The sequence below is a fragment of the Schistocerca serialis genome, chromosome 1, assembly GCF_023864345.2.
Source record: "Schistocerca serialis cubense isolate TAMUIC-IGC-003099 chromosome 1, iqSchSeri2.2, whole genome shotgun sequence".
NCBI lineage: Eukaryota > Metazoa > Arthropoda > Insecta > Orthoptera > Acrididae > Schistocerca > Schistocerca serialis.
Genome location: NC_064638.1, coordinates 431,883,388 through 431,910,107, shown reverse-complemented (window position 1 = coordinate 431,910,107; position 26,720 = coordinate 431,883,388). Strand labels below are relative to the sequence as shown.

Here is a 26,720-nt window from a genome sequence, read left to right as displayed (position 1 = left end):
AATTGAAATGAAATAAGATGTATTTTTAAACTGTATTTTGCTGACATATAAGTAAATATAAAAGTGTTGAAATTTTTTTCTCAGAAGTACTTAATTCCCAGAAATCAGATGAATCTAATGAAGTACATGTATAAATTGCATAAATTAGAGCCTAAAGATGATACTACTTTCAGGAATACTATTTTTGGCTGAGGGTAGTATTTTCAGTTTAGAGTCCACTTTCACTGTTAATTCAACATTTCTCAGTGTGAATAGCGAGTAATTACAAATATTTTGTTTTACTCTTGAAGGAAATTAAATCCTGTACAACATTGGTTGTTCTGCAGCATGCACGAAACTGCATTAAAAATAAATAAATAAAGAAGTTACTAATGCAAAACTACTGACTTATCTAATTGTTTGTGATTTCTTGACTTTTTCCAGATTTTCACAACGTCACATCTCAGTAGCTGTTCAGAATTTTCCAACATGTTGTGTATGAAACTCGCAGTAGATTTCCACTCTTGAAAATTATATTTTGTCTAAAATGCACTGGAAGTGAGTTACTAAGGTAAAACGGAAAAAGTGCCATTTATTGGCAATTTTTTCAAGATGGTAAATAACACGTGGGCAGTAGAACGTCTAAAAATTGAATTTTTCATGAGAGTGGTAATACATAAAACATGCTTGAAAATAAAATTACTCCACCTTTTGCAACCCAACCCCTTTTTCAAAGATACCTCTACTGGGCTCAAAATGTTGCTTAGAAACACATTCATAAGAACAACTTTGTTTACCTGGAAGTGGAAAAAAAAAGTTACTTGCACTTGAGGAAAATAATTCTGTGAATGGGAAGGGTGTTACTGAAGTAAAAACAAAAGTATAATAATGTCAAAGGATCCTGTTTGGGACTGAAAGGAAAGGAAAGGAAAGGAAAGGAAAGGAAAGGAAAGGAAAGGGGGAGGGGGCAAAGGACAAATGTAGTTAAAGGATGTTGAGGGCTCTCATCCTCACATATAGTCCACTCCATACCTGCATAAACATATAGTCTGTGCACTTATTCTTGTCACCTTGATTATCTCAAATAATCAAAATTCTGAGGAGATGAGGTGGTATCTTGGTGAAGCATTGCTTTAGGGCATCGGTGCCCTCAGTACCATTGTAAAATTGTTCTAATTGTGATATACTCCAGATGATTTTTATCTCATTCTGGAAGAAAACATATTGATCCAATTTTGAAATTTATTTGATTAGCTCAAGTTATCTTCCCCTGAAAATTGCACAGGGGTCACAATTATTATACCGAAGTGTGCCATAATTGAGGCTCTGACTGTGATAACCAACTAGTGCAGAGAAAAAATCTGCTTCACTAATATAAAACTTCAGTGAGGTGTACGGAACAAGTAATGTGTTTGGTGCAGCCATCATTGAATTTGTGAGTTAAAGTACCATGAATACTGTTTGAATACAGGAGAGATGCAATTTTGTGGAAATTTTAGTTGCAGTAAGAATGTCATTCATGCTTCTGGATGATGTTGCTTTTAAAACATCCATTCGGGAAAATATAATGCATAGACAAGGATCAAAGGAGTGCTCAAACTTGTTACTGACAAATCTGTTTGCTGATTTAAGTTGCAGTCCTTGACATTAATTAAAATCACTACTTCAGATTTTGGAATTTATTCTGTGTGTTATAAATCATGCTCTGTAACAGTAGTTTATAAATGCAAAAATCGATGTTCTTTGACACTCACTTTCATTGTTTGTTTGCAGTGTGTGAATAAGTAATTCATTGTAACTGAAGATATTACTGTAGAAACTAGATGGTTGATGCAAATAATTTTATCATTTGTATTTTTGTATATTTTGTTTTGATGTGAGCTAATACAGTTGGTAGAGTTTGTGTAGTTTGGTATCATATAGTACTACACAGAATAATTCATGATGCTGTACTTTCTGTCTTAAGACATTATTTTAATAATGAAAGTAAAGCTACGAACCAGTGTATGATGATGATGATGATGATGATGATGATGATGATGATGATATGTTTTTTAAAATGCTTTTGATGCTAATCTTTTATTTCATCAAATGTAGGATGTACTGATTCTGAATCAATTTCTAAGATCTGATGGCTGCATGCTGCCAAGGAGGATTACAGGCCTTTGTAAAAAGCAACAGCGGAAAGTCAGCATTTTGGTTGCAATGGCACAAAAAGCAGGTAAAGTAACTTTGTGTGTAGTTAAATGTCCACTGGTACAAAATAAAATCTATATCATATTAGTTCTATGGTTTAAATTAGTTTCATATGTTTATTTATTTCACCTAGTGAATTATGTGCTTCAGACCCTGTCTTACATCTAAGCAGACATCATTAGTACAGAGACACTACAATGTATAAAGTGAAAAAGCTGTACATAGTAATAGTTACAATTGTTAGTCTCCATTGTGTTCTGTAATTTTCTTACAAAGGAATGTTCCCACAAGGGCCAAAGACCCTTGGGGTGTGCGTAGCAAGTGTGGGGCCCTGAGCCATTGCAACAGTTTTCCCTCCCTTCCCTGTGCTGCCCCCCCCCCCCTCTCTCTCTCTCTCTCTCTCTCTCTCTCTCTCTCTCTCTCTCTCTTTCTCTCTCTTTCTCTCTCTTTCTCTTTTCAGACTCTGAGTGTCATGTGAAGTCTTGATGCTGACTTGGCTGCTTCTTAGATTTTGACACGAATGGATCCCTATGCTTTCTTCCATCGCCTTTTCAGCAAAATAAAGTCAAACCCACTTTCAGGTTTGATTCAGCTTTTTTTTTCTCCATCATATTTTTGCCAGTTGTTTGGAAAGGACATCACCTACCCATTCCCTCCATGTACTCTACTACTCCTGCCAAAGAACCAATGGTGTAGTCAATCTGATGGGATGAGATCAATTTTAACACACTCACCTATAGCCTCTGACAACGTGTGTCTCACGTGGTCAATTCCTGATTAGTTGCTGATCTATATGAGCAAAAGAGCAGACACCTTCCCTTTTGGGGCATCAGGACTCTGAACAGCGACAGTTGAGCCAGTTTGACATTACTGTAACTGGTTGACATCTGTATAGATAGTGTTATACCTTGCAAATGAAGATAATTACTTGTTCCAGATGATGGCCATGTAGAACTGCTACCTCAGTAACTGGAAAAAGAAAATTTTGTGTTGAATCCTACAAAATCAAAGCATTTTCTTCCACAGTTGTGTCCTGTGACAAGGGCAGGCTAGGAAATTAGGATCAGTACAGTTTATTCAGTATTTAGTCTGTATTAGAACAGATAGATTCCTTCATAACAAACATGCTGATTTTTTGGAGAATATCTGATATCAATTAGGCAAAGTAGCCACCATCAAAAAATGCAGAATAAATCCTTATTGACAGAACTACAACTGAAACACAATCTCAAGCATTTTGAGACTGCACAGAGTTATGAGATATCAATGTCACAATTACTCCATACAAAAGCCTTAATATGACCATCTTTCACAGAGACCTAATGTTCCAATCTAATGAACTCGGTACAAACCTGTAGTGCTGTGGCATTAATTTTGTATGGTGCACACAGAGCCCAAAGGAAAACTGGACTGACACAATACAATGGCATTTAAAGGACACTTTTTAATGGAAAGAGTAAGAGGTGTGACATGAAGTCCTTGTGAACAAAGTGCCTGGACCACCACCTTACGTAGTTCAAAGTTTGTCAAATTTTTAAACAGAAAATGAAAATACTGGAGTATACCATACCTTTGCCTGTCATACTTTGGAGACCCAAATAAAATATGGTTTTACCCAAGTGATGTAATCACATATTTTGATAAGGTTACAGCTGGGATCTCTGATGTTCCAAGCTGTAAACTGCCTACTTGATGAGTAAACTATTTGAGAGAGAAATTATCATCCCATTTGGACACCACTCATATCTTGTCCATGACTGCCCTGCTGCTTATGGAGCCAGAAACCCTCCATTCTTCTTCGGCATTGCTGGAGAAGAGGTCACACCACTGTAATGCCACACTCATGTATTTTAACCAACCTAAGTAAATAAGTCAGCAGAAGAAAGGGGTAAAAGCATCAGTTGAGCAGCTATGCCAGGATTTTATCCTTTGGTGATTATAGGGACCCCAAAACATTTTAGTGCCACTCAGGGTACCTTTCCTGCCATCCACGTAACACTCTGCAGCCCTAGACTTGCACCTATGGCACAGTGGTATGTCCGTGCAGAAATGTCATGGAGCGGACGTATGACTTGCTTGAATTTCTTTTTGTGGCCTGTTCATTGCTTTTATTTATGCCTATGATAGCCTGACTGTGACATACGATGACTGTGATCCAGAGGCATAATACTAATAGTAAATCAGTCCCCTTAAATTCTCAGCAAAGTAAGATTTTAGCTGCAGACCTGTATTTGTATCACTCATAATAAGAACTATCTTGTAATGTGACATGAGGCTAATTAGGATGATTATATTGACCAATTTTAAGTAGATTATGAATTACTCCAGGTATAAATTTTTGATTCAACACTTTTGAGAAACACTAACTCTCTTCTCATTCACTATTAACATACTGTGTACATAGTATCTTTGGTTTTAATCATAGTGGACATATGCACCCACACCACTCTCAGAAAGAGCAGTACAATCCACATTTAGAAGTGTGGAATCTGAGAGATGATTTGAGTTGGAGATGATGATCAGTTTCAGCCACATCTCCAACAGCAGAATTTTTGGGAAGTTCTGCTAGTAGTGTAAGTCATATAACTTAACAAAGTAAAGTGTTATATTGTGAATTGCTTGTTGACATGGGTGACAAGCAGCTCACAGGTATGGTAGTCCCAAGCAGGCTGACCTAAATCACCTAGAAGGGCGTCAATGACCTGCATTTGCTACACGAGGCATTCCTTGTGGGTGAACAAAGTTGCAGTCATCCAGATGTTTGCTATCATCTATATGCTTTGAGGAATGACAGGCTGACTAAAAGAAAATGTCAAAAAGGAGTTGAATGTGCAATGTCTAGAAGTAGCATTCAACAAAACGGAATGATAGCTGCTGCTTTGAATGCTTCTATCTTTCGTGAGCAGCGGTTCCCTGAACTGCATTCATGTTAATTGTTCACCTTTTTCTTAAGGGTTAGAATATTCAAAATCTGTTACCCTAATAGCTCAGACAAATTATTTGAATCCAAACAGTGTAATATCTACTCTGTCATTTAAGACCTCAAATAATATGTGCAATGCAGTGTATTATGACAGTGAATTGTCTTATACATTTGTTTCTGAATTCTACTGAAAAGAAGGAAACAGACAAGGCTGGCTGTAAAATACCTGTGCCCACAAATATTGTCATGGAATGTAGTGCCTATGTACCTTTGTATAAATGTGAATAACATGTCATTTGGCAACTACCAATAGTTCACTCTTGTATATTCTGCCGTTGCTTGCAGTCTGTACTGTCAAACTAAGAGTTGTGAAAATGACTTTTTATCTGTCTTCGGCAACCAGTGAGGTTACTGAATCTGAGAAAGGTGACATAGTGGTTAGAGCAAAAACTGAAGTCATTGAGAGAGATTGAGTGCTTTGTTTCTGAAATAAGTCCAAACTTGGTTTGGCTCTATTAATCTTCAAGGAAGTCTGTGGTTCAGTATATTCTTTTAATTGAACACTTGCGTTAACTTACACTTTTATTGAGCTCTAACATTTCTGTCATCCAAGCTGGTGGGTACAAACAGGACGCTCATACCAGTTTCTAAATTATGCAACTAGTACCTGATAATTAGCAACCATAAAGAACAAAAATGTAGCAACCACTAGAGATCAGAAATGCACTCCATGAATTCATTTTGGACTCGTCAGTGGGTCCTCTAACGTAAACTCCATGTGATCAGAGATTAGACTTGCAAATCTCCGCTGCTGGCTCTGTTACTGACAACATGCCACTTGAGACTGTAGTCAGATGCAATTTATTGTGCCCGTGCAGAAAGGGAATCGAGTACATGAGAAATTTCAGCAGTGTTGCTAAACACACATTATTACAATGATGACTATCTGTACATAGCATAACTTAAGTCCCCCTGCCACAGTTTTCTGTCTGTATCTGAAGAATAATCTCAGAAACTACTGTAGGGATTTTGAGACAGTTTCACTAACTGGTAGACTGTTTTTACAAGGATGATTTATGCATATAATGTATTACCGCTACACCAAACAAGTTGTCTGAACATAGATAATTAGTGCCACCCATGCGAATCTGGGAAGTGTTGCCCAGTAACCAAGTCCAAAGCAATAAAAGTATTGGATGGTTTCTCTGAAAAGTGGTTAAGTATTAAAATAAATGTAGAGCAGTCATCAAAAAATTACAGAATGATTTAGGCTTTTCTAGGAAATGATTATAAAGGATCATTAGATTTAAGTAACATAATATCATAATATTACTTTTAATATCTGAGTAGTAGCAGCATCAGTTAATCTAAGTTAGAAGTATTTAACAGATCATTGTTACTGTGAACCAATAAAATGTCGTCCACAAAATTAGGGCCCAAACGAGTGCTACATTTGGTAACAACCAAACTTGCACCACTGAAGTTCCTCTCATTAGACTCACTCGATGCTGGAGTACAGAGTTTGCTCCTAGCTACATGTGCCAGAGAGATTACTGTCATTTCATGTTGTTTTCACCGTCCATGAACATCAGTTTCCGCCTTTGCACCCTTTCTGTTAGCAGCAATTGAGAGGCACAATAATAATTCACGATGTGTGTACATGCTGTTTAAACTTCTTGCATACTTCTGGAACTTAAATGGCTCAGCAGTTTCGATGGGCCTGGTGTACTTTCATGTGAACCATGAGTAACTACAAAGAACTGATGTTGCACTTTGTAGCAACATTCACTTGTAATCATGTTCCACGAACAAAGAATATTAGGAATATATAGTTGTTCACTCACCTGAAATGTTTGCACACAGAGCACCAGTCTCTTTGAAGACATTGGCTCTGTCTTCAGTGCTCATTATCAAAAAATCATGATGTGGGGGCCACAAAAATGCTGCAATCTTGTGGTACAAATGCAGTTTGATCCTACCATTGCTTCCATCCATGTAACTTCTGCATCTTAATTGAAGTATTGCCATGGCAGTCCGCAGCTCATGGTCTCGTGGTAGAGTTCTTGCTTCCTAAGCATGAGGTCCTGGGTTCGATTCCCGGCAGCGTCAGGGATTTTTCCCGCCTCAAGATGACTGGGTGTTGTTGTGTCGTCTTCATCATCATCTTCATCATCATCATCATCATCATCATCATTCATCCCCATTACGGTCAGAGGAAGGCAATGGCAAACCACCTCCACTTGGACCTTGCCTAGTAAGGCGGCGGGGGTCTCCCGCATCACTCCCCTACGCTCTGTAAAGAAGTATGGGACTCATCATCATCATCATCACCACTAACTAATCCGTTGGGGCCCAAGTGATCATCCAGAAGTTTACATTGCCAAATAAGTACTAAATGGAGAGTTGGATAGTTGTCACATTCTACACTGAAGAGCCAAAGTAACTCGTACTTCTGCCTAATATAATGCAGCCCCCCCCCCCCCTCCCCCTCCTAAACACGCACGCAGAAGTGTCCCAACATGATGTGGCATGGACTTGACTAACAGCTGAAGTAGTGCTGGAGGGAATTGACACCATGAATCCTACAGGGATGTTCATAAATCCATAAGAGAATGAGGGGGTGGCGATCTCTTGTGAACAGCATGTTGCAAACTATCCCAGATATACTCATTAATGTTCATGTCTGGGGAGTTTGGTGGCTATCGGAAGGGTTTAAACTCGGAAGAGTGTTCCTGGAGCCACTCCGTACCAATTCTGGATTTTGGGAGAGGGGGAAGGGGTTTGCATTGTCCTGCTGGAATTGCCATAGTCCATTGGAAGCACAATGGACATGAATGGATGCAGGTGATCAAACAGGACACGTTCGTATGTGTCACCTGTCAGTCACATCTAGACATATCAGGGGTCCCATATTACTCCAACTGTATGCGCCCCTCCCCATTATAGAGCCTCCACCACTTGAACAGTCCCCTGCTGACAGGTAGGGTCCATGAATTCATGAGGTTGTCTCCACATACCTGTACATGTCCATCCATCTGCTCGATACAATTTGAAACAAGACTTGTCCGACCAGGCAACATATTTCCAGCCATCAACAGTCCAATGTCAGTGTTGATGGGCCCAGGTGAGGCGTAAAGCTCTGTGTTGTGCTGTCATCAATGGTACACGAGTGGGTCTTTGGCTCTGAAAGCCCTATCAATAATGTTTCATTGACTGGTTCGCACCCTGACACTTGTTGATGGCCCAGCATTGAAATCTGCAGCAGTTTGCAGATGGGTTGCACTTGTATCATGTTGAATCATCTCTTCAGTGTCCATTGGCCCCATTCTTCCAGGATCTTTTTCTGGTCACAGTGATATGGGAGATCTGAAGTTTTACTGGTTTTCCTGATCTTCACAGTACACTCGTGAAGTAGTTGTACGGGAAAATCCCCACTTTATCGGTACTTCAGAGAAGCTGTGTCCTATTGCTTGTGTGGAGACTATAACACAATGTTCAAACTCACTTAAATGCTGATAACCTGCAATTGTAGCAGCTGTAACCGATCTGACAACTGCGCCATACACTTGTCTTCTTATATAGGTGTTGCCGACCGCAGTGCTGTATTCTGCCTGTTTACATATATCTGTATTTTAATATGCATGCCTACACCAGTTTCTTTGACACTTCAGCGTATGTCACTACTAGCTTCTTTGAATGGCATGAGGAACATGGCAGCTTATTTAGGGTATGTTCATTTATATTCTTAACTCTGCTTAACTCTTTTGTGGGAGTAATTCTGTAACCTCAGTCAAAGTATCAGAAACAAACTACCATGTCGTTAAACTGTTCCATCGGACTTCAATGTCTTGTCTGGGATTTTGTGGGTCGCTTTGAAAAATCAACTCTCTTACAATGTGCCACTACTGCTTTATGCGAGTTAATTGTCTCTCCTACGTGAGTTACTTGTGGCTGCAATGTTAGAAACTGTGACTTAAAACTGTGTTTGACGTAATGTTAAGACCATCACAAGTGCAAGGAAGTCATGTGACGTATTTCAGAGCTGCCATTGTATTAAAACGTTGATCTGTTATGAAAGGTACTGAATTCATTAAGACCTCGGAAATTATCAAAGACTTGAAACAGCAAACAAGCTCTGATAAAATGTTAACTCCTATCGTTTCCTTATCAGGAAATAGGTTGGTAAACAGTAATCTGTTGTCTGTGTGCCATGTTTCAATAATACGAGGGGAGGACCCAAAAGCAACGGGATTTGGACTGCGTTGGGGAGGGAGAAGGGGGAACACATTGTTCAAGCAGGTGTCCATTAGTCACGCCCCCAGAGCTAGTATGCAAAGTTGTGTCACTGTGAGTGTATCGGTTCACCCACGAGTTTTTTTTTTTTTTTACTAAAACAACTTCTTCCATTTCGGCGAAAACATGATGGCAGGTTGTCCAGAGCAACTGTGAGTGTATCGGTTCACCCACGAGTTTTTTTTTTTTTTTACTAAAACAACTTCTTCCATTTCGGCGAAAACATGATGGCAGGTTGTCCAGAGCAACGCGCGGCTGTGAAATTTTGTTTCCTGTTGGTGAAATTGGCCACTGAAGCTATTGTACTGCTTAAGGCTGCTTATGGGGATGCTGCTCTAAGTAAAACCAGAGTCTGAGTAGCTTAAAAATCAGCTCAAAGGGGACCCAGATTTTTTTTTTCCCCCCCCATGGTGATTACTGGTGATGAATCATGGTGCAATTGATACAACCCCAAAACAAAGCATCAGTCAAGCCAGTGGAAGACAAGTGACTCTGCTGGTCCTAAAAAAAGCTTGCCAAGTGACGTCAGCCATCAAGATAATGCTCATTTGTTTCTGGGTTGCAGAGATGTTGTGTGTGTGGAATTCATTCCCACAGGTCAAACTGTCAACCAGAATATTTTTAAAGGATTGAGGGAGAGTATCCAGAAGAAAAGGGCAGATCTTTTGACCACTGGTGACTAGTTCTTCCTTCATGACAACTTGCCGGCCCACACCACCCTCTATGTAAAGCAGTTTTTGACCAAAAATGGCATGATACTGATTTTCTGCCCTCCATACTCAACAGATCTTGGGCCCCCCCCCCCCCTGCCCCCCCACGTGATTTCTTTTTGCCACTGTGGAGGTGTTAAAACAAAAATCGTGGAAGGCATAAAGAACATCCTGATAAGTGAAGTTAAAAAAAGTTTTGAATAGTGGAAGGATCATTTGAAGAAGTGTGTTGTGGTCAGTGGAGAAGTGGTGTAAAAATTTGGTGTAAAATATTAAGAAATAAAGATGTTACGAGGAATGTTCTGCCCCCCCCCCCCCACACACACACACACACACACACACACACACACACACACACACACACACACACACACACCGCGGTTCATCTTGGGGAGCGGATCGCACTGTCCTGCTTCGCTTGTATCGGTCCATAGTCCGATCGAAGCTGGATTATGGGAGCTTCGTCTACTCGTCCGCTCGGCCATCCCTCTTACGCCGGCTCAACTCCATCCACCATCGGGGGATACGTCTTGCGACCGGAGCCTTCTACACTAGTCCTGTCGAGAGTCTTTACGCTGAAGCTGCCGAGTTACCGTTGACCTACCGGCGCGACATACTGCTGTGTCGGTATGCCTGCCGGCTGTTGTCTATGCCCGACCACCCCTCTTACAAGTCCTTCTTCGCTGATTCTCTCGACCGTCAGTACGGGTTATATGTGTCTGCCCTGCTGCCCCCCGGAGTCCGCTTCCGTCGCCTGCTTCGACAATTGGATTTTGCCCTCCCTACCACCTTCAGAGAGGGTGAGAGCCCGACACCACCTTGGCTCCAGGCTCCGGTTCGTATTTATCTCGACCTCAGCTCACTCCCGAAGGAGGGTACTCCGGCTGCTGTGTATTGCTCACGGTTTGTCGAACTTCGTGCTCGACTTGCTGGTCACACCTTTATTTACACCGATGGCTCCAAAACTGACGATGGTGTCGGCTGTGCCTTTGTCGTCGGGACCGCCACCTTTAAATACCGGCTCCTTGACCAATGTTCCAGCTTTACGGCCGAGCTTTTTGCTCTCCATCAGGCCATTCAGTATGCCCGCCGCCACCGCCATTCATCGTATGTCCTCTGCACTGACTCACTCAGTGCTCTTCAGAGCCTTGGGGCTCCCTATCCGGTCCATCCCTTGATTCACCGAATACAGCAGTCCCTCCATTGTTTCGCTGATAATGGCGGTTCTGTCAGCCTTCTGTGGGTCCCCGGACATGTAGGAGTGCCTGGGAATGAGGCTGCGGATGCTGCAGCCAAGGCTGCAGTCCTCCAGCCTCGCCCAGCCTCCCATTGTGTCCCGTCATCTGACGTTTGTGGGGATGTCTGTAAGAGGCTTGTGTCCTTGTGGTGGGATGCTTGGTCATCCCTCCAAGGAAACAAGCTCCGGGCAGTCAAACCGCTCCCAACTGCTTGGTCAACTTCCTCCCGACCATCTCGGCGCGAGGAGGTCCTTCTGACCAGGTTGCGGATTGGGCATTGCCGGTTTAGCCACCGCTACCTGCTCTCTGGTGACCCAGCCCCACAGTGCCCTTGTGGTCAGGCATTAACGGTGCGCCATGTTTTATTGTCGTGTCCCCGTTTTAGTCAATTTCGTGTTGTCCTGTCCCTGCCATCTACCTTACCGGATGTTTTAGCTGATGACGCTCGAGCAGCTGCTCGTCTTCTGCGTTTTATAACTTTAACTGGCTTGACCAAAGACATTTAACCTTATTTCATCTGCATCTTTGTCCGGTCCTTTTGATGTCCCCCCATCCCCTTGAGTTTTAGCAGGTTCCTTGTGCTCTGACACCAGTGACTGGGCGCTAATGACCTCAGCAGTTGAGCGCCCTTAAACCCTACCAAAAAAAAAAAAAAAAACACACACACACCATTGCAGTGGATACAGTCGCTGCAGTGTATGTTATTTTGTGTGTATCCTCCATCCACATATCAGTTTGGAAAGAGGCTCTTTTGTCAGTAATAGCAGCAATAACACATGGAACCTACCAGCAGTTTTTAATAGTGACTAACCGTAGTCGGGTGAGGTAGTACAGCCTCCACATCATTACAGCCCACTTTCACTCCTACAGATATGAGTGGTTGCACTACCTTCCTGAAATTAGAGCCATGAACTACACTGAATGGTCTAATATCTTTGGAGCAATAAGTGCCATTGAATCACAGATATCCTTTCCGGTTGCAGGGATGCAAGAGTGAGGTTGATGTGTATCCTGTTTTCTTTTGATGGAACCATGTATGTTTCCTCATGGAGGAAGTGGAATAAACAAGGATACAACCATTTTGTTTGTGTTGTACAAACATTGTATGTTTTCCATCTGCAGCACACAAAACAGCTTCAGACTTTTTCGGGAGGTCACACTTTCTCTTCTGGAGCACATTTGAAATTATCTACACTCTATCAAGTAATTTTTATTCTACATTCTGTACAGTCCCAGAAGTTGCAACTTCATCAGAGTCTGTCATTTCCTTCCTATCAGTGCTACACAGCACAGCAAGAACATGCACTCAGCTCCAGAGTTAAGTCACAGCTAAACTTACACACCTGTACACTTCAGAAAGAAGGAACAAGTCAATGAGTATGAAGCAACTGCAATCCCACCTTCTCAGACTTGTCCTACTCACAGAACTACAGCAGGAACAAAGGTATTGGGTGGAACACTGAAGTAATGGCAGCACCTTGATTGCTAGTGTATACAACCTGTAACATTGGACCTTTACTAGCTTTGTTACTGGTCTCTAGCAGCCACTAGATGGCACTCACCGTGATGTAAAGACATATGCCCATGTGGTTCTTTGGAAGTCTCCAGGTGGAAATAATTTTAACCAAATTAATAAGTTCCTAATAGATGTAAGACATCTGTTCAGCCTAATCTATGTTAAAGGCTATAAAATGCTAGTGTCTACACTGACCATTACCATGTAATAACAATATTCAGAAGTTGAATATCTAATGCAAGGAAGGTACATGGCCTCCTGCAAGAAAATTTTGCATTGACAAGCTCAAGGAAACCTGGCAAACTTTCCTGACAGTGAGAGTATTGAGGAAATATGGAAGAACCTAAAAGACACCCTGACGAAAGCTCCTGACAAAGCTTTAGGAAAAGTAGATCGGGCCATATCTGATGGCTGGTTTGCTGAAGTGTGTACACAGGAGGATGCACAGGTGTATCATACCCAAAGATCTGTAGAAGATTATAGTAGAGTAAGAAGAGAAGGAAAGAAGCTGCACAAAAGAGTATAAAAGCAAAGAACTGGAAGAAATGGAACAGCTCATAAGGGATGAAAGGGGCGATAGCTTTAAATAAGAGCTGAAAGGGGTTTAAGCCTAGGATGAATTTATGTAGACAGGCAGGTGGCTCTGTCTTTTGTAGTGATGAAGCCATATGTAAAAGATGGGCTGGGCTCAACACTGAAAAATTGCTGAATGGAGGTTAGCTGAGAACCAAGGAATATTACAAACCTTGAACACAAGGAACGTGGAAAAAAGTAGCAGCACCATTTGCTGAGGAAGTGGAGATGGCCTTCAAAAGTTGAAGAAAAACAAGGCCCCAGGAATGGACGTAATATTAATGTAACTGATTAAAAATGCAAGAAAGGAGTTTGTCAAACATTTCCATAGGCTTGTAATTAAGATTTGAGTAGATGGAAATATTCCTCATGAATGGAATTTAGGTATCATATTCCCAGAAAGCAAGAAAGATGATACAGTGGTGTGCTCTCACTATAGGGACTTTGCCTATTACCTACAGCATTTAAAATATTCTCCAACATCCTCTTTAGTAGGCTTTCGCACCTTATGTTGAAAAGGTTGCTGACTATCAATGTGGATTTCGTTAAGGGAGATCTTCCTTTGATCAGATCTTAATGATATGCTTAATATTAGAAATATGTGAAGGAGTTGGCATTATTATACATCACGTTTTTATTGACTTCAAATCACCATTCAGAATTATTGACAGAGGGGAGGTGTCTATTGCATTGGGGAAGAGAGGGAGAGGGAGAGGGAGAGGGAGAGGGGTGGGGGTCGGGGAGGGGAGGTTCCTACTAAATGGATTGTCATAATTAAAGTAACTATGGAAAACACAAGGAGTCTAGATAAAATACAGAAAATGGTGGGTGCCAATATAAAGGAGACTATCCTGTACAAATCAGGACAGATACTGACACATACAGAAGATATTGATACAACTGAAATAACACTAAGAGGCATGAAAGAGCTCCTAAAAGATGAACCTACAAATAAGTGAATGGAGAAATAAGTACATGTCTGTAACTAATAAAGATTGTCATAAAGAGCCCTGTTCATAGTAATGGATTCCTGTAAGTTTTAAGTCGTGTATAGTTGCACTTACCTTGGATCAGAAGTAAACTGTAAGAACAATCTTAGCTCTGAAATACGAAACTGAATACTGTCCACCTCGGCAAACATCTGCCATCTGATCTTCTGTTCGTGAAAAACAAAATTCCATTGTATAAAATTTTAGTGAGGCTGGTTCTAACATAAGAAGCTGAAACATGGACACCAACAAAATTTGGTGAAAAGCAGCTTGATATGTTTTAAAGGAAGGTCTTGAGACAAATTAATGGGCCAGTGAAAGAAAATGGTGTCTGGAGAGAGAGATTCAGCTATGAATTACATAATCTATATAGTGAGTGAGACATTGTCAGCTACATTAAGATTAAAATGTTGGAGTCATCAAGCAATGTACTGGGAGGAATGTGTCAGAGAGGACATAACGAAAATTGTAATTCAGCTGTTGTGCCATTGATGGGTGGTGATATGGTTTGTTGGTGTCACCATCAGTACACTTATAGTTAATATTCAGTAACAGACAAATGTGATGAAAGACAAAGATTCCACAGAAGTAAGATAGCTTTAATAATAATTGCCTCAACTTGCAGTACATAAAACTTTCTCATCATAACAGTCACTACATTTGTTAGACAAAATTATTCAATTGGATAGATATAAAATCTAATCACCAAATGGCAGCAGAACACACATACAAAAGGAGATTGCAACTGGGCAAGCTTTCGGAGCCAGTGGCTTTTCCTTCAGGCAGAAGAGTTGAAGGGGGAGGAAGAGGGATGTAGGAGAGGGCTGGAGAGATCAAGGAATAGGGGTAGATTTAGGGGAAGTCACCTAGAACCATGGGTCAGGGGAGACTTACCACACTGGATGAGAAGTAAAGACTGATTGTTGGGGACTACATCAGAAGAGATTTGAAAACATTTGTTAGTGTTAAATAGGTGTCCTTGAAGATAGGATATATCAAGACTATTGTTAGGGCTGGCAGTAATACATAATTAAGACTACCACATAAAGAGAGTTGATTTGGAAGGAGATTGGCCACATTCGTTATAGGAACTGTACTGTAGTCATGAGAATTCCCTCACAGTTGGTTGTGTGGCATCACGTATCCTTACAGGCATGTCAGTGTTTCCTTTAGTTAATGCAGAGTACATACTGAGGGCTATACTAACATTTTTTCATCAGAATGCCAGATTTCTTGCAGGAGAAATTGGCATCCTGTAAGTTCGGTATAATAATTTCATAGCAGGCGCATGGAAGTCAAATCTGAAATCTTTTACCACAAGAAAATTGATAAAACTGTTGCAACAGTTGTTCACAGCAAGTGATGGAGATACACACATACATTAAATCTCTCTCTGTTTATAAATTGAAGTCACCTTTTCATGTCCGTGTGTATGTGCAGGCTAATTTCAGAAACTGCTGTAGGGATGTAGTTAAAGTTTTCACTAATAGATACACTGATTAATGAGATAGATTTCTGTATATAATTTATAAATACATAATAATTTATAAATATTTTGTACAGACTGTCTGACTTATGATGAATGAAAGTTGCATTGTGAAAACGGTGGCATTGCCATCTACCGTACAGCTGCCCTAACATGAGAGAGCAGCAGTGCATTGGGAAGACAGCAAACAAAATCTGATTTGAATGTGGTTTGTAGGTCTAGCGGCGAAGCATGCAGTTCGAAACTGAAAGGTTGTGGGATGAACCTCAGCTGCGTCACTTTTTTTTCACTCTGCCTTTTAACTTAACATTCACATCTCAATGATATGGAGATACACATTTTGAAATATGCTACATTTTCATAATACCAACTACTGCATACCTCAGATTAGCAATCACAGTTTGCACTCTTAATTCAGTGCAAATTCTTCGAACAACAGGCAGTGGGTTACTCAGATTTGAAGTTCGTAAGAAATATGACCAACAACGTAAAGGTAACCAACTCATCATTAGGCTGTTATGTGTGACTTGCAGTATGAAATAATCAAATATTTAACCAATAGTTCCCTAGCAGTCATTTGAAAACAACTGCAAAGTGAAAGAACATGCAAATCCAAAAATGTGGTTTTAATTTTTGTGCTAAAAAGAAAATGTTTTCCGATAAACTAGTTCAGCAATTTTGTTTGGTTTACATACAGTACATTGTTTGTGCAGCAGATTACTGAACTTTAAACTTGCTGCTTTCCTTGAATCAAACGAAGACTAAGAGTCGATTCTTTGCGCCAGCACATTTAAGTAGTTTGCCATAAAGAGACCAAATGCAGCAATGAATCTCAACAATGCATCACTGTGATACTCAGCTTTATAAGAAGAGTGCTGGACACGAGCAGAACATGTACAGCACGTGTGTTTTTGGTTATTTTTTCTTTTGTGTCACCTCAGCCAGCCTCAAATACATATTGTATCACTCCCACACATGTACACCCATGATCCGCAAAGAATATTTGTTTGTTATCAGCATATTATTTACATCATGATGTTCTCCCATTTTGCCATAACGTATCACTCCATATGTCAATTGAATGAGGAACACACAACCCTCGTGCCTTCTGACAACTATCCTGGTGCGTTTTGCATACATTGTGTAATTTATATGAAAGTGATGATATTCACTGACTTAATGATGTTCTATGAATTTCATTCATAACTGTAGGGAGTCACCCATAAACAAATCATCTGGCCATAGATACCTGAAGGTACCTGTTTGGAGCCAGGCCAGGTTGCTAGTAAACAATAATTAGGACTTTTTTAAAATTTTTAAATCTACAATACTGAATCATTTATAGGTTATGTGATTCGCAACTGTTCCATGTTAGTACATTCAAAAATTTGTTAGAAAAACACCCGCACAGTTAGGCTAAAGCATAATGATGATGTCAATATGTCTTCTGTATTCATCTGCATCATAAACAAAAATAGTTTGTCGGATGTAAAGATATGCAATTAGCATGTATCTAGTGTTTTCTTTTCATTATATTACTTTTATTATTTTTGTGTGCATTTGACCCACCGCCTCTCTCTTCTCTCTCTCTCTCTCTCTCTCTCTCTCTCTCTCTCTCTCTCTCTCTCTCTCGTGATCTACCTTTTGAGAGGACTGCTGCAGTTGTTATTTTGTATGCTTGAAAATTTATAATAGAGTAATCAAATGCTTGTACTGATCTATTTATGTCGTCACAGGTCTTATGCCAAACCTGGCACCATCGAATAGCAAACATGACCCCAAACGGCGGTCGAAGTGGAAGAAATTTAATACATACTTTGATGAGTCTACTATAAAGTTCAAGTACTAAGCAACAGAAAACAGTAACATCTGTATAGTTTTATTGTACATAAAATAAATCAATGATACATGTGTAAGTGTTGCTGTTGTGTTGTCGTATGTTATTGAACCCATGAAACCTAAAATTATGAACCTGACACAGTACTGTAACAACTCAGTTTTTATTTTGAGATTATATGAAAAAAATTATTTTCTTTTTAATCTAAGAAAAGTGCGTAATGCTGATAATGTTTTTTATCATCACATATAAAATAAATTAACTGGAACACCAAATGTCTTAGCAGTGTCACAGTAAGTGCCAATATGGTCTCTCCCCCCTCCCCCCCAGACAAGTTTCTGTTGGCTAAGTTGACTTTTATTCTATCATAGGCTACTTCCATATAGACCTCTGAAAAAACTGGTGCTTGATAGGTCTATAGAGGTTTCAAAAAAAAAAAAAAGAAAAGAAAAAAATAGATTCAACGTGAAGAGATCCTAGTTAAAAACTAATTCAACTTGCAGTTGTGATAAGGTGAACTGACAGCTGTAACACTACAATAACCCAAAGGAAGCAGCAAGGCAAAGATGGAATTTCTATGAATTGAAGGTATTTAGGTCCAGTATGTGAAGTGAAGAGGATTTGGAGTTTGGGAAATCAAACAAATCTTTACATTTAAGGACCTACCTCAGATTGTAGAAAGGTTCCCACAGAACAAGGCGAGATGTCTTTTACAGGAAGTTCATAGAGAATCTTGAGAGAATAGTTCATCATTGTAGGCAAAGAACTGGATGACCCAGTCAAATGGGATGTATGTACATACGTTTTTTAATTAGGAAGCAAGTTTTATTCAGCAGTCATATCTACATTTCCTCATACCTTAAGGAAATATTTTTGTAATTTTACATCAATTACTTAACATTTCTTCACTGTTTCATTACATAGTTCTTAGAATAATTTTCACTATTTCAAGTCTTTGGAACAGTTGAAAAATATATATTTCAATTGACAGATAGTTTTGAACAATGAGAGAAAATTAAGTGAAATTACTTTATGTAGCTGTCTGCTGTCATTTTACACCACCCAGGTTCATGAAAATTCAGAAAATTTCCTGTAAAAACTATCCTGTTCTTGAGTCCCAAGTTTTTTATTGTTATTTATTACTAAACTATCAGCCAGTCAAGATTTAAAAATAATCCTCAGATCAATAACAGGCTCTTTCTCAAGCATAATTACAGAGTACATTTCAAGCTTTAGTTACTCTTACTGCTAACTCTGCACTGGCATACATTGGTCTGTGGTATATTTGCCATTTGTTTACTAGAATGCTTGATAGATCGACACACAAGTTATCAAAGTACTGCTTCTTTTTCTCCACCCCCTGCCCATTCAGATGCAACAGAACATATAGATGCATTACTTTTATCAGACTGCTTACAGGGCTATTACAAATGATTGAAGCGATTTCATAAATTCACTGTAGCTCCATTCATTGACATATGGTCACGTCACTACAGATACGTAGAAAAACTCATAAAGTTTTGTTCGGCTGAAGCCGCACTTCAGGTTTCTTGAAGCGATTTCATAAATTCACTGTAGCTCCATTCATTGACATATGGTCACGACACTACAGATACGTAGAAAAACTTGTAAAGTTTTGTTCGGCTGAAGTCGCACTTCAGGTTTCTGCCGCCAGAGCGCTCGAGAGCGCAGTGAGACAAAATGGCGACAGGAGCCGAGAAAGCGTATGTCGTGCTTGAAATGCACTCACATCAGTCAGTCATAACAGTGCAACGACACTTCAGGACGAAGTTCAACAAAGATCCACCAACTGCTAACTCCATTCGGCAATGGTATGTGCAGTTTAAAGCTTCTGGCTGCCTCTGTAAGGGGAAAGCAACGGGTCGGCCTGCAGTGAGCGAAGAAACGGTTGAACGCGTGCGGGCAAGTTTCACGCGTAGCCCGCGGAAGTCGACGAATAAAGCAAGCAGAGAGCTGTTTTCATCTTTCAACAGGATGGTGCTCCACTGCACTTCCATCATGATGTTCGGCATTTCTTAAACAGGAGATTGGAAAACTGATGGATCGGTCGTGGTGGAGATCATGATCAGCAATTCGTGTCATGGCCTCCACGCTCTCCCGACTTAACCCCGTGCGATTTCTTTCTGTGGGGTTATGTGAAAGATTCAGTGTTTAAACCTCCTCTACCAAGAAACGTGCCAGAACTGCGAGCTCGCATCAACGATGCTTTCGAACTCATTGATGGGGACATGCTGCGCTGAGTGTGGGAGGAACTTGATTATCGGCTTGATGTCTGCCGAATCATTAAAGGGGCACATATCGAACATTTGTGAATGCCTAAAAAAACCTTTTGAGTTTTTGTATGTGTGTGCAAAGCATTGTGAAAATATCTCAAATAATAAAAGTTATTGTAAAGCTGTGAAATCGCTTCAATCATTTGTAATAACCCTGTATATGCTTTGCCTCCAACAATGTAGTGTTGTGCTGGAGAGCAATTATTTGTAGATACTGATTTCTTTTCTGGAAATTCACAATAAATTATTGCAAAGTTTTTGAGAAAATGTTGACCCCACATAAACAGGGGGTTGCCAAATACTTATCTAGAAGAATTTATAACCAACAACACAAACTGCAGTTAACACAACTGAGAAAATAATATTGATAATTTTAGTCATAATACAATCCATTGTCACACGGTTTTATTCGATACAAATCTGCCTTGATGTAAAGTGATTTCAACCATTTCTCTTTGGTCGATGGTGATAGAAACTGTCAGGCCTAGAGCGAAGAAGTCAGATACAGCTAAGTTTGTAAACTGTTTGTATGCTGCCATGGTTAAAGTATAAGGCACATGGCTAAATAGCACTACTCAAAAGTAGCGCCAAGATAGCTGGAGCTTCATTGTAATGTGTTATATTTTCAGTTTTTAACAGTATTGTTCAGTACTATGTGTCAATTGAAATATATATTTTTCAACTGTTCCAAAGACTTGAAATAGTGAAAATTATTCTAAGAACTATGTAATAAAACAGTGAAGAAATGTTAACTAATTCATGCCCCTTTGGGTGTCAGATAAATCATTCCATTTCTGCATTATGACACATGCTGTCCATGAACAATTGTTGTACGGTGACAATGAACATAGTTGGTGGACACATGAAAGTGATTGGACTGTGTCATTTAGGATTAAATGAGACCAGGAGCATTGATTCATTGACAGGCAAGCATTAAAAAGAAATAAAATGTCTTCTTTCGGAATAAATTCTTTGCCCAGTTAGAACACACACTCACATACACGACCATGCAGGCTCAAGCTGTGCAGCTGACATTGGTACTTTCACAGGTGGCGTTGCCTCTGATGTGGTCCTGTGACAGGACTGGAGAAGGAAGTACTGGCTGAGTGGATTGGGTAGGTCTTGCACCCAGGAGTCCCACAGGGATATGACACCTGTGGCAAGCAGTTGGGGTAGGAGCTGCATAGGAATAGACAGGGATGTCGTATAGGCTGGGTTGGGTGGGCTGTGGAATACCAATTTTAGAGGCATGAGAGGAATCTTGGGTAGGATGTTCCTCATTTCTAGGCATTATGATAGATAATCAAAGCTCTCAAGTTTTCCAGTCCAGGGCAATATTAGGTGATGAGGGGGACGCCCCCATGTAGCTGATTCTTGAGGTGATGGGAGGATTATGGGTGTGTCAGAATATGGCACGGGAAATATGTTTGCGGACTAGGTTTAATGGGAGTGGCTGTCTGTGAAGGCTCTTGTAAGACCTTCAGCACACTGCAGACATGCCGTCCCTGAGCTGTCAGGCTATATGAAAGGGACTTTTTGATGTGGGAGGGGTAACAGCTGGTGAAATGCAGGTGCTATCAGTTGTTAGTGGGTTTAATATGAACAGAAGTGTGGATGCAGACATAGGAGAGGTGGAAGTCCACATCCAGGAAGGTGGCACATTGTGTTGGGGAGCACCACGTGAAGCAGATGGGAGAAGTGGTGTTCAGCCTGCAGAGGAGTGAGAATAAGATGTTTTCACCCAGAGTCCAGACCATGAAGATTTCATCACTGAACCTGAACCAGACAAGGTGTTTGGGGTTTTGGGAAATAGGATGGTTTCATCTAGTTTCTCCATAAAAAGGGTGGCATAGCAGAGTGCCATGCAGGCGCTCATGGCTGTGGCGAAGATCTGTTTACATATCTCCCCTCGAAGAAGTAGTGCATATTAGGATGTAGTTGGTAAGTTGTATGAGAAATGTGGTAGTTGTCTTGGAGTCTCAAGGATATGGTGTTAAATACTGGCAAGGCCATGGGCACAAGAGGAGATGGCATCAACAGTGACATAAAGGGATCCAGAAGGTAAAGGAGGGGGGGGGGGGATGGTGTAGTGTCTGTGAAGAGAGTGGTTAGTATCTTCCTAGACTTCGGCAGTCGGTTGGATGTGTTGGTCAGCACGAGTGTGAATTCTTTCAGTAGGACCACAATAACCAGCTACAATAGGGTGTCCAGGATTTTAGGTTTGTGGATTTTGGGGAGCATGTAGGAGGTGGGCATGCAGTGTGTCAGGGTGAGGAGGGAATCTTGAACTTTGAAGATGGAATGACTGTGTGAAAGATTGAAGGTGGAGGACTCAGGCAGTTGGTGGAACCCTTCCAACAGGTAGTCACCACAGTTCATCATGACAGAGGTGGGGCTTTTGTGTGCAGGGATCTGTTTTGAGGTTGTGAATGGCTGTCCTATCTTCTGGTGAGAAGTTAGTGTTCTTAGGAAGGGGTGTGTGTGTGTGTGTGTGTGTGTGTGTGTGTGTGTGTGTGTGTGTGTGTACATACACTGGTGTATAAACATAATGTATCTAACATGACCTATACTGTTGTGCTGAATGGCCAAAGGACCAGTAAGTAAAATAGATTCTATCTTTATATATGTTCCATATGAAGAAGCAAACTTCTCTTATTGTTTGGCCTTTATTTTGACAGCAGGTTACATGAACTGCGTATGGCATTTTAAGTGCAACCACTTGCTGAGTACTTGCAATGTAACTAATTAAATTAACCAATTAGTGGAGAATCTCTCTTCTCCCAGTGATATAAGACATCCTATCCTGGACCTTGCTGATGAGTAGAAAATAGTTGGGCCGTCAACTGAGGGATTACCATGGTTATTTCACCTTGTGCTGAGAAAATCATGAACATTAAACAAACATTAGCTCACTTCAGAATCAAAAACACTAGCTGGACGTCGCTTCTGTTGACTTAAGGACAGCTTACACTTCTTCATTCTCTACCATAGCTTTCATTTCGTTTTATGTATAAGATCAAGTGAGTCAAGAGGGCACAGAGGACTTTCATTCAGAGGAATTTTCATAAATAAATTCTTGATTCCTATGACAGAGCCACTACCTAATCTGTGCTCAGTGCTGTGAAACATTGAATTACATATGAAATTCTTACAAATGAGCAATAAAAAAGAAAACACTCCTTCTGAATGGAAGAAAGGAAGCAGCAACACTGCGATAAAATATGACAACATTGGGCAAAGCCCAGACTGAATTCTAGACACATGTATAGTATTCGGTAAACTACACATCCCCCTTTAGCCGTTTTTAGCATCTCGTCGACATCTCCCATGGTCATATTGAACCAATTGTATAAGTGGTGGTTAATGATAAAATCAGAATTAAACCTCAGCAAAGTTGACCAATTATGGATTTGGCACGTAGGCCCTATGTACCAACTGGTTGTAATTATAAAGTGCAGCTATTCAAAGAGGTCCAGTATAGGCTGTAACTTGGTATGTATTTATGTATGTTAATGCGTTAAACGCAGAACTGATTTATGCTGGAAAAAAATTAGTTCCATTCTTGGCCACCAGGTACAAATCTGGTGCCGTACAGCATCTTGTCGACATCTCCCATGGTCATATTGAACCAACTGTATAAGTGGTGGTTAATGATAAAATCAAAATTAAACCTTGTCACTTGTTTGACCTTTTTAACCCATGTCCTGTGCCTAATCCATGACATATGGGAACCTTTCTATACTTCTTTCATGAATTCACAACCACAGATTTGCTCCTGATGGCCAAAATTGGAATGAACATTTTTTCCCCCATCTTGAGTTAGTTCCTCATTAACACATTAGAATGTCTACCAAGTTTCACCACTGTACAGTAATTACAGCCTGCACTGGACAACTGTGAGTAGCTGCACTCTAACCACCCAGTATGCTTCAGAGACTGATGATGTGTCACAGGAAAGGTGAGAATAACATTGGCACAGAACTACTTGCATGTTGTTTACAGCACACTTCATGGACAATACCACTAGCAACAAACAACAGATAAAAAGATGGGCTCAGATCACTATACACAATGCTGTGTTTATCACTGAATACATCATCTACCCTTACAATGAGCCACCGTTGTCTTCTTTGGTTAGTATTCATTCTACTGATATTCCAGCATTTGCTATGGACTCGGACTTTGTTGGAATGCTGTTATACTGAATTGTGATGTGACCTATGATAATCATGCTGTGTAGGTTTCATGATATATGTAACTGTACACTGATCAGCCAGAACATAATGACCACAGACCTACAGACGATATGAACCCATCTAGGCAATAGCAGTGTCACCTGACGAGGAATGACTGCTGCTCAGTCACATGCACGGTGGATGCAGTATCAGTAAGCATGCTGTACGTGTGTAGAATGGAGAAGGAGCGTAATATGTTTGACCGAGAGCAGATTGTGTTGGCCCAACGCAACAACTGAAATGGGCATGTGACCATTGGCACTGGACTTCGGCACAGTTGCATAGTTTGATGAATGTTGATACCCTTTCATGGTCCCAATGGGAGGGTGCAAATCCACCCTCTTTCAGGGGAACAGCTCCTTGACACCTGTACTACGGGACCGAGACAAGCTGGCGGCAGCTCCATTAGGCTCTGGAGAACATACATGTGGGCATCTATGGGACCAGTGGAGCTCCTGCAAGGCACGACGACAACCAAGGAGTATCATACACTGGTTGAAGGGCCACGTACACCCCTACATGACGATCACGTTTCTTGATGACAGTGGCATTTTTCATCAAGATAATGCATCATGTCACAAGGCCAAGAATGTGATGGAGTGGTTTGAGGAGCACAGTTGATGTACTGGCTCCCCACCTGCCAGATCTGAATCCGATCGAACACATCTGGGATGTGATTGAACATGGCATCAGAGCTCATCACCTCCCTATCCAGAATTGAGGGGAATTAGGTGACTTGCGTGTGCAGATGGGGCACCATCTCCCTACGACAACTTAACAAGGCCTCATTGTTTCCATGTCACAACATGTCGCCGCTGTTATCAGTCCCAGTGTTGGACATACCGCCTATTAGATTGGTAGTCATAATGTTCTGGCTCATCAGTTTATGCACTCATTCTGACTTTCCAACAAAGAGCTTAAGTAAAGCTGTGTAGTGCAAACACAGAAATGGCGACATTATTTAAGTGACATTTGCAACAGTTGTGCATCTATTTTAGTATTGAACATGAAGTCCAGAATGGATTTGGAATTTTAAAAGTTACGGTGGTAACAGCTACAATAGTAAAATAAATATATGAGCAGCAGGAAATAAAACCTCAAGCATTTAATAGTGCAACATGAACATTTCGTTGTGAAGAAAGAGAGAGAGAGAAAAAAAATTTAAGAATAACGGAAATTCCTGGATGGAACAACACACACACACACACACACACACACACACACACACACACACACACACACACACGGAGATATATATGAACCTCTGAAGGAAGAAGGGGTAAGCTGCAGGAATCGAAACATTATATACCACTTGTTCACGAACTAGATGGCAGTTAAGAGTCTAGGGACACAAATGAAAAACAGTGGGTGAGAAAGGAGTGAGACAGAGTTGTAGCCTATCCCCAACATTCTTCAATCTAATGCTGAAGATTAGAGGGGTAGTTCATGTAACCAATGAGAAGGTCCTGAATAAAATGGGAGGGAGAGGGGGGGGGGGGGGGGCGTGACAAGAAATTTATGGCATAACTTAACTAAAAGAATGGATCGGTTAATAGTACACATTCTGAGATGTCAATGTGTAATCAGTTTGATACTGGAGAGGAGGGGGGGGGGGGGGGGGGGTTGAGAGTGAGTGTGTGTGTGAGAGAGAGAGAGAGAGAGAGAGAGAGAGAGAGAGAGAGTGTGTGTGTGTGTGTGTGTGTGTGTGTGTGTGTGTGTGTGTGTGTGTGTGTGTTGGAGGGGGTGGGGTTAAAAATCATAGGGGGAGGCAAAGAGATGAATATAGTAAGCAGATTCAGATGGATTTAGATCTCAGAAGTTATTCAGAGAGGAGGCTTATGCAGGATTGAATAATGTTCAGAGAGGTGCACTGAACCAGTCTTTGGTCTCAAGATGTCAACAAACAACAGAATCGTCTTTTCTTGTCTCTGCTCCTATGTAAGACCTCAACCTTTCTAAGCTTTTTTCTGAAACTTGATCTTAAATTTTATAGCCAAGTTTTTATTACACTTTGCTCCACAGTTGCAATATTGTCTAGAAATGTTTCAACCATCACTTCATACACCCTGTTCCTTATATTCTTCTTCATGTAATGTTCCTTTGTAATTTTCTGCAGAAAGAAGAGTTTTGCAGTATAATTTAGTAAGTTTTTCGATGGGATCAAGGTCACGTCTACACTAATGCAAAGAGGGAGACTGCGAGTGTTCCATAATTCTTTGGAAATATCTGTGATCCCTCCCTAACATCCTCTCGATTGTGGCCAGCTGACACTGACAGTTCAGTGCAAGACATAGAAGTGATCAGACTGTAATCAAGATGCAGCTGTTTCGGTTTTATTGATAGTGCTTTTATGTTGCTGTACATTATTATTACTATTATTATTGTATTATTATTATTATTATTATTATGCCAGAATTACACATCAAACAGCCAAGTCCTCTTAACATCCAA

The 26,720-nt window shown here is 40.6% G+C and overlaps 1 protein-coding gene across 1 annotated transcript in view; it reads left to right on the top strand.

Annotated features, from left to right (window-relative positions):
• LOC126472496 (28S ribosomal protein S18a, mitochondrial) overlaps positions 1-17,819 on the top strand; it is an 88,325-nt gene extending 70,506 nt beyond the window's left edge. The window contains exons 3-4 of the mRNA XM_050099938.1: positions 2,077-2,200; positions 17,640-17,819. Coding sequence (XP_049955895.1) covers positions 2,077-2,200; positions 17,640-17,752 — 237 coding nt within the window. The 3' untranslated portion in view covers positions 17,753-17,819. The remainder of the gene's footprint in view (positions 1-2,076; positions 2,201-17,639) is intronic.
• The last annotated feature ends 8,901 nt before the right edge of the window (positions 17,820-26,720 follow it).